The sequence below is a fragment of the Anarrhichthys ocellatus genome, unplaced genomic scaffold (genome assembly GCF_004355925.1).
Source record: "Anarrhichthys ocellatus isolate YVR2014 unplaced genomic scaffold, GSC_Weel_1.0 scaffold49, whole genome shotgun sequence".
Classification (NCBI taxonomy): Eukaryota; Metazoa; Chordata; class Actinopteri; order Perciformes; family Anarhichadidae; genus Anarrhichthys; species Anarrhichthys ocellatus.
In genome coordinates, this window is record NW_022280079.1 from 3,006,140 (window position 1) to 3,015,568 (window position 9,429).

Here is a 9,429-nt window from a genome sequence, read left to right on the forward strand (position 1 = left end):
CCTGTGCGTCATAGAGACGAATGACGCCATCAGTCCTTAAGGCATGGACACGTCGCTCCAATAATGTCAGAAGATATAGAAAACATTTTTGTGTCCAGAAGCTCACACAATCTGTATTCGGGTATACTTCAATGTGGCGATCTTTTAGATTTCAGTCCTGGTTGATTTAGAATATCTATTTGCGTACAAAAAAAAGTGTGCGAAAAATTGTGATTTAGTTTAACTCACAAAAACTGTAATACAGCCTCTTTGTGACTTACATAATTAATTAACGCCAGCAAAATATTTTAAACAAGAGAGACAGGTCATTTGAAGAAAAATGGCACAGACCCACACTTTGGAAATCCCTGGTTGTCTCCACAGAGTTGACACCATTCTCTGTCAGCACAAGGTCCTTAGCAGAAACATCGGAATATGTGTGCCGATCCAAAAATGTTCTCCAAAGGGACTTTAGGAGAAGGCAAAACACTTTCCTTTTTGAATGCTGGATTCAGGAGCTGAAGGAAATGCTGCAAATAGAAAAGGACCAGAAGGAAGAGATGCTTTTCAGATCCGTTGGAAAGGATGAAGCACTTCTGCATCTCAAAGCCTTTGAGATGGAGAGTACGCTTTCTCAGGATGAGAAGGAGAAGGAGGCTATAGTACAAAACATTGAATCCCTCCGACACCACATTCAGGAGCTAAACAAAATGCTCCAAATAGAGAAGGACCAGAAAAGGGAGATGCGTCTCAAACCATGTGAGATGGAGAGAATGCTTTCCCAGGAGAAGGAGGATAAGGAGGCTAGGACGAAACAATGAATCCCTCAAACAATTATTGAAAAACATAAATGACGACTTGCGTCAAATCAGAGAGGCAGAACCAGATGATGGGCTGGGTGCGTGGATAATGGATATGCTGGGGTGGGGTTGATAGTGTGAATGGCCACCTTAATGCAGGCCTGTAAGGTGGCGGATGTGGAGTAGCGGATGGAGTAGTGTGTGTGTGTGTGTGTGTGCATGAGCATATAGATTACATCCTGATGGACACCTTGTCTGGCCATACTACCATTACTGAATGCATGTGTGAATGGGTAATTAAAGCACTTTTCTTCTGAAGAATAGAAATGTGATAAACTGGTGAGCTGTTAAAAATAAAATAAAGTAAAACAATACATAATTGAAAACCAAATGCTACTGTACATTTTAACCCATTATTTTAAAGGCGACACATATGCAAATATTCAGGTTCATACTTATTGTTCAAAAACACATTTTTCTCATTTTGTTGTTTTTACACTTTAAAAATGAGGTATCACATCCTCAGATGATGGGAGGAGCCTACATGAAAGCTTTTCTGTTGGTTATTGCAGCCAACAAAAGAACGTGTGATTTGTTTGCTTTTCCTGCCAGGTCCGCAATAGCGAGAAATGCCATTGGCGGACAACAAGGTTAATTCAGTTGGCACTCTGCAGGCAGGGACGGTCACCAAGCTGTAGGTGGATCAATGGAAAATGAACCCCCATATCAAGCACGTTTTTTGATGGATGGAGTGGGAGAAAAACAGAGGATAATCGTTTCTCACACTTTAAAAAGAGACGCATATTGTCACGGGGCATGGTGAGGACTCAAACGCAGACAGTCAGGTGTAGTGAAAAAGGTTTTAATGATAACCAAAAACAAACAGGGAATCCAGGGACAAGACAAAAGACGAGGGGGAAAATCCGGCAGGAAAAGGCAGAACAGGCAGACTGGAAAACTGGGAACAGGACGAGCAAAACGGGCGGGTAGGTCGGAAAACAAACAATGATATGGCAGTGGGTGTGTGTGCGGTAAGGGTTTAAATAGTGAAGGAGGCAGAGTGAGCAGGTGAGAGTAATGAGCTGAGTGTGACTGGCAGGTGCACTGAATGAACTGATTAGGTGAGTGAGGAGCTACAGAAAGAAACAAAGACACAGAACACACAGGGCAAAGCCTGATCGTGACACATATGATGTTGAAAAGCAATGAAAAAGTAAATTTTGCATAGTACGTCCCTGTAAAGAAGCAATGGGTCCTTGGTTTCAGACAGTGGCAGACAAAAGGTTGTGTCTAGATGGTAACCCTCAATTTGCGAAACTCTCCCGAATTGGTAGAGGTTAGCTACTGACGTCAAATGGTTAAGTTTAGGTAATGACGTTGAATGTTTATGGTTAGTTATTGACGTTGAATGGTTAAGGTTAGGCCTCAAACTTAAATAGTTAATGTAAGCAATTGACCTCTAATGGTTAAGTTTAGGTTTTGATTTCAAATGGTTGAAAGGTGAATGGTTAAGGTTAGCTATTGACCTTGTATATGGTTAAGGTTAGCTATTGACCTTGTATATGGTTAAGGTTAGCTATTGACCTGGTATGGTTCAGGTGATGACGGGTCTGGTACATTTTCCCACATTTAGGGTAGCGATTTAGACACGATTTGAGATTTGTATGTAAATGATCAATCCTTAACATTTTTACTGCCATTTCTGCATCACCTCATCATCTTGAAGAGATACATTTGATAAACCACGGCTTTGTTTGATGCATGAGTTATTGAAAACGGACACGTTAAATGATTTATAAAAGAAACCATGACTACATTTATGTGGAGTTAACAGGCTATTTCATTTTTTTTAATTTCCTCTCATCAGTAAAATAAACAGAATGTACGCTAACCTTTCATATTAGATTCAATGTTATAAGTAGACTCCAATTATCAGAACAATACTAACATTTAGGCTCCCTCATGTGGCTCGAAGGTGTACTGCAGATATAAATGTTAAGTAAAAGACTATAGGGAAGAAGTTCCGATAATTTATTTGGCGACCCTAATAAAATCTCCTGGGACCAACGTGTGGGTCCCAACCCAGTCTTTGAGAACGACTGCTCAATATCCACCACATACTGGCATATTGTTGTGTCACCACTTAGTGCAGGTGCAGGACACTCCAATAAACAAAACAATTGTTTTCAAATATGGTTTAATCCTAAGAGACTATCACAGTGCAATAACAACTTTACATTCAAGTGAAAAGTTATGTCAAACAGATTTACAACTTGAGGAATTACATCAACACTGGTTGCACTCTTTTGATCAGCACAGTCAGCATCAGTGTTTCATTTTGGCAATAACAATAACCTCTACAGAGGCTTTGTAGTTGTCAAAACGTTTCCCAGCAGCCACCTGACACCATTGTGGAGGTCTAGTTGCTGAATTTATACAGAAGGTCTTTCCCATTTCCCAGTTTTGTACATGTACGATTCCTTTCCTCGTTAGTCCCGCCCACAGTAGATGAGAGCAGAGGAGATGCGAGCAGTTGAGGCAACAGGCCTCTCTTATAACTCCTCCGGCAAGTCTCCTAGACGAGGAGGTACAAAATCGGGAAATGAGAGGAACCCTTGAAAGTTAGTGATCTGTGAGTAAAGTGAATTTGTCATATTTGGTAAGATTTGTCTCAATATTTAGAGTTCAGTCTTTGACATCATTTCAGTTTCAAGGACACTTCAGTTAATTAAAACTTGTTGTAGCTTTGGCCATAATTTCTATCGGCAGCAGGGCTGAGTTCTAGCTGTACGTCCCTTGTCAAAAACAAAACTGGGCAGATTTGTGGAGAATTTAAGATGAGACCTCCAAGACGTTGCATCTTGTTGCCTAAAAAGTGGTTGTATGGCACCTGGAGATATCACACAGATGTGAACATCAACAGACAATTAACTATGTTGGAATGAGGAATGAATGCTACTTGTAGGTAGGTTTGCCATTAGAGTGTAAAACTAGACACTGTACATCAAAACAGATCATAAAACACATCTGTGATCCTGAGTGAGTTCCAGAGCACTCGGTAAAATATAATACAGTCGGTGCTGCCTGGAGTATTCAGAGTCAGAGATAAATGTGCGTCTCCTTGAGACATGTACGCACCATAGCTCATTGGTTCAAAAGCACCCGATGTGTAAAATTTAAACCCATCATTGTCAAAGTGCAGGCATGAATCAATTTACTGCTGAGGTTCATCCTGCGAGCCGATAAAGAAGCAGACCTGCTGCGGAGACAAGGGGGCAATGTGAGGATGAAGGTGGGACGAAGAGGAGGTAGATTTGGGGATCTCCCAGTAGCTGTCGTGGAGGTCTAGGGAGGAGAGAGCAGGCAGGTTGTCTCTTTCCATTGGTGTGTCACACTCTGTAGGTGGAGGCGGCGCGCTCAAGCATTTCCTCAGGCCCAGCTCACTGCGAGGTCAATAACACAGAATTAGTTTCACATATGTGCGTGTAAGCAAAAGGGAGGCAGTCACGCACCGTGCGGTGTCCCCCAATTGGACTTTATTTTGTAAAAAAGTTGTCAAAAGCAAGAGACAAATATTTTTTCAATCCCACATGAATTGTGCCATGAATTACACATGTGATGTTTGTCAATTTAATATATAATTTTGCAAGTCAAGAAAGTCTCAGTTTGTCGTAGTATCATTTAGTTTTTGTTAAACTGAACAGTGAACTACATCTCTCGTCTCGCACAATGTACGTCAGCAGCACGGCGGTTGCCTTGGCTAGCTAGCTAAGCTATGTTTCACGCACAAATGTCATGCTATCTTACCTGATATGTTTTAACCAGCGACTCTTTTTATCAGCCGGGAAGCGAAAGAACGAGCATGACTCGTTGAGTAGATCCCGATGCGAAAACACACAGCGAGAGTCTTTTGGATGCGTCTTTCTAATTATCTATTTTCACAGTCTTATACTTTAACCGTTTTACAACAAAATGCTACTTTCTTGACGTGCAAAATTATCTTTTAAATTGACGGACGTCATATGTCTAATTCATGGCTCAATTAATAATTTTTCTTCAGCCATTGACTGCCGTACATAATTTTTCCGAAATAAGTTCCCATAGTGGTTAACTGGAAGGGGCGGGACTTAGTCTCTCTGTTGGAAACAACGTGTGACAAGGCAGAGAGATTCCAACATGCGAGATGTAACTCCGGGTAATCTTTGTTTGTTCGGACCCAAACGTTACTTTGTTCTGCGTCATCCTGTTTTGGGTCAGTTTGACATCTGTAAGACTCTGTTAGTTAGTGAGGGCCAAGAATTAGCCAGTAAAGATGACCGAATAGAAAACTTTGGGTTTGAGTGCTTTTAACTTTAGTTAACCGGATTAGGGACATTAAGTACCGACACCTCTTTAACTTACATTCTACTGACTCTTTTAAAACTCCTGTTAAACTTCACAAAGTTAGTGGAAATATATCTTCCAAAGTCATTGCTAAAACAAATTAAATACATAAAAGTAAAATTCCTTATGCATGTACGAAAAACTCAGCCACTAAAGTCGATTCCGAGTGCTGAGTGTTGATGGCAGCGCCATGAGAGTTATTGCCCATGAAGACGTTAAAACATTTGTGTCGCTCGATGTTCACAAATATGATTCATTCATGCGTTGTGTTAGCTCACGGTTAGCTGTTAGCTAACGCTAGCTTTACTTTTATTGTGGTAGCCAAGCTGCAACAGTGCAGGAGCTCTTCTTCTTTTGGTGTTCTTGTCAGTTAACAAACAGCTTCAGTTGCCTTTTACATGTATGTGTAAATGAAAGAGTCTTAAATCTCAAGTGTAAATGGGGCCTGAGTAACCGCTCCTTACTATAATTTTTTATATTATATATTTATATTTGTAATCATTCCATTATTTTCATATGTACTGTATTTAGTTCCATGTATTGTTATGTAATTTTTAGTGCTGGGCAACGATTAAAATATTTAATCGCATGGATTTTTTGCGATTAATCGCATTGTTATGACAAAGTTCAATAATGAATTCAAAAGTAGTGTATTGCGCACTTTTATTTTAAAAGTACTGCTATATGAACAAAAGGGCAATAACATTTGGTTTGCAAACACTTATTAAAACAAATAAGGTGCTTTTTAACAGCAGTATTCTCTTTACACAGTAACGATCATATTGCTTATATTATATCATTCTTATATCATATGTATATTTTCCCTTTAACTCACGAGATACAGGTAACATGTTTTATACTTAATGTGAATATAATTCATACTTTGTTGCCATCTTATTCTGAAAACCGGATGTTCGTCTGAAGAAACCGGATGTTGTCTCACGCTAATCTTTCTGATAACTTTCAAAGTCCTTCGCTCGCTCCCGACCTGTGCCGCTTGAATGCATTTACCGTGAATTTCAGCATACAGGTGCACTAAAATGTAAGTGTCTGCTGACTTTACCGCAGTAGTCTCCAGGCAGAGCAACAGCTGGTGCACGTTGTAAGGCCGCTTGTCTTGCTTTTGTTTATCTAAACAAGCTGCATCAACGTAGTCTGCTGAAGACTTCCTCCACGGACTTTCAAAATAAAAAAATGCGTTAACGCGCTATAAAATAATTGTCGGCGTCAATTAATGAATGCGTTAATAACGCGTTAACTTGCCCAGCACTAGTGATTTTTAGTGCTGGGCAAGTTAACCCGTTAACGCATTCATTAATTAACGCCGACAATTATTTTATCGCGCGTTAATGCATTTTTAAAATTTATTATAATTTTTTTTGTATGCTGAAATTCATGGTAAACGCATTTAAACGGCACAGTAACGGGAGTGAGCGAAGGACTTTGAAAGTTAGCGGAAAGATTAACATGAGACAACATCCGGTTTCTTCAGACGAACATCCGGTTTTCAGAATAAGATGCCAACAAAGTATGAATTATATTCACATTAAGTATAAAACATGCTACCTGCATCTCGTGAACCAAATGTTATTGCCATTTTATTCATATAGCAGTACTTTTAAAATAAAAGTGCGCAATACACTACTTTTGAATTCATTATTGAACTTTGCCATAACAATGCGATTAATCGTAAAAAAATCCATGCAATTAATCGCGATTAAATATTTTAATCGTTGCCCAGCACTAGTAATTTTACATAGTTTTCATATTCAACTCCCTGGTTTGTAATTTGCTGGTGGATAACTGTATGACTGAAACCACAACACTGTGTGAAAAATCATCCATCACCTGATGGGGTTGGCTGGAGCTCCTTTCCAGGCTTGTTGGTACATGTCACCTGCCACCCCAAATAGCCAGCGCATATCGTCCGGCACCTCTGGGATCCACTCCACAAACCTGGGGCACAGCACCCATGATACAATAGACAAACAATAAACTGATGTTTTCAATTCATGTTTTACAAGAGGAGTGGAAAATGAGTTTCAAGTGCAGAACTCTCTTGCTTAAAGGGACAGTTCACCCCTAAATCATCAAAGTACATATTTGTTCTCTTACCTGTAGTGCTATATATCAATCTATACTGTGCCGGTGTGATTGTGAAGAGCGTTGGAGATATTGGCTGTAGAGATGTCTCCCTTCTCTCCAATATAATGGAAGTCAATGGCACTCGGCTTGTGGCTCTCAAAGCAACAAAAGATACATTTGAAAAACTCAACATCAATGTCTTTTTCTAGAAATCATGACCCGGTTACTCAAGATAACCAACCGATTCGAGGCTGGCGGTTTTTTTTTTTGCAAAGGGACAGGGGGAAAAAAAGTCAACGGGGGCGGGTGGGACGGGAATCATAACAACAGTCTCTGATATAGCCGAGTCTGTGTGGGTCAAATTTACATCCACAAGCTGCACGATGGTTCACGCACAGCATCACAGACAGTAACGGACTACTGGTCACAGGAGTGGGAGTAAATATATTATAATACACACACACCTACATTTTTGTAAACAGATGCTGATTCATAAATAGTTTTGTTTAAATAAATAGACAAAAAAAAAATATATGTTTAGATAGATAAAATGCCTACATACACAGTATGGAATCCTCTCTGATATGTAAATACTATTTACATGTTCATAATTTATGAGTATACAATTGAATTTTCCAATAAGAAAAAGCTAAAAATAATGTCTGCCATCAAGCATAGTTCTTACAAAAAAAAAAAATAGAATCGGCCAAGAAAGTTGCAATCTCTAGTTTATATATTTAAATATACAGTTCTGATAGGAATAGACACAGGGATGGGATAGGATTTTCTTTACTCCATCATGGGATTTGGACGGAAGTTATTTTGGGATGGGACAATGCACTCCCTCTACCAAAGAAACATTGTTGTGAGCAGTTTCATACTATTTTCTTTCTACTGAAATACACCCGTCACAGAAGGAAGCGTGCACCGACTCACCGATTAGAGGCTTGTGACGGAAAACGTTTGGCGCTTCGAGCACCACAAGGCCGAGTGCCATCTAGTTCCAGAGAGATGGCAGACATCTCAACGACCTACATCTCCAAAACTCTGCAACTCACACTGAAACTAGTTTGATAAGTAGCACTAACTGTCCCTTTAAATTTGAGCTATTGACAATGATTAGATCTGCGCTCACCTCTGGGCCACTGAGTAGGCCGACTGTACAGGAAGTGTGTATGGCATGAGCATGTAGGAGGCCACTCTCACTGGCAGCATATTGGACACCTTGGCATACAGGCCAGGTTTGTCTTGGCAGGCCTCGCAAAACACTGGCAGACACACAGGAGCATGTTAACATGTTGACACTTTACAGAGCACAGAGTGCATTGTCACTGCTGAAATCCTACAATCTGTCATGAAACCGCACCTTTCTTGATGGGCGTGGGCAGATCCATCTGCTCATCCAGCCACCAGTGCTGTTTTCGCAGTAGGCGGAGCCTCCGGAGCACCCACTCCTTGGTGGTTTCCGTGTGCTTGGAGCAGCAAGGGGGCGGGCTCTCTGGCAGGGCAGGGCCCGAGGTCGGGTGATCCAGCATCAGCAGGTCTGGCAAACACGAAACGTGACATCAGTTTACACAGTCCGAAGGTTAAGCTGGAGACTGATAGGGACGAATCGTAGCGAGGCCAGCTTATTCCAGAGTCACCATGGTAACTCGGCAGTAAGATACTCACTGTTGTCCTCAAGGAAGCGCAGGGCATCCTTATAACCACTCTGACACATCTCAGCCAGTACCTGTGGAGAGGAGCACAGTACATCTCATATATGGCTCTTTTTCACACATTCATTTATTTGATCTTTTTGGTACATTTTTCTTTTTCACACTATTTATTTTATACAGTGCTGTATATGGTGCCTGCGAGGAAGCCCCAAAAGTCCGTTTCACAATAAAACTACTCTTTATGCTGTAAGCTATTCTTAGAAAGATAACTCATTAATCACAACAACCAAACAGAGTGTTGACTTATACAAAGCATACAAAAATATTGAAATAATTAAAAAAAAAAAATTATATAATTTAAAATAATTAAGATTTTAAAGGAATACTTTGACATCTTTGGATAATACGCTTATTCAGTTAGATGAGCCGATCAACACCTTGTTCATGTCTACGAGTGGTATCAAACATAACTCTGCCAAAAAAAAAAAAAAAAAAAAAAAAAAAAAAAAAAAAAAAAAAAAAAA

At 40.1% G+C, this 9,429-nt stretch overlaps 1 protein-coding gene across 1 annotated transcript; it reads right to left on the reverse strand.

The window, feature by feature from the left end:
• Window positions 1-2,959: 2,959 nt before the first annotated feature.
• LOC116395713 (patatin-like phospholipase domain-containing protein 2) lies at window positions 2,960-9,409 on the reverse strand. Its single transcript, XM_031869785.1, has 5 exons — window positions 8,919-9,409; window positions 8,614-8,790; window positions 8,383-8,515; window positions 7,011-7,118; window positions 2,960-4,222 (listed from the first exon to the last, which is right to left on the reverse strand). The coding sequence occupies exons 1-5, from the start codon at window positions 8,965-8,967 to the stop codon at window positions 3,994-3,996; spliced, it is 696 nt and encodes a 231-aa protein (XP_031725645.1). The 5' UTR covers window positions 8,968-9,409; the 3' UTR covers window positions 2,960-3,993.
• Window positions 9,410-9,429: the final 20 nt, after the last annotated feature.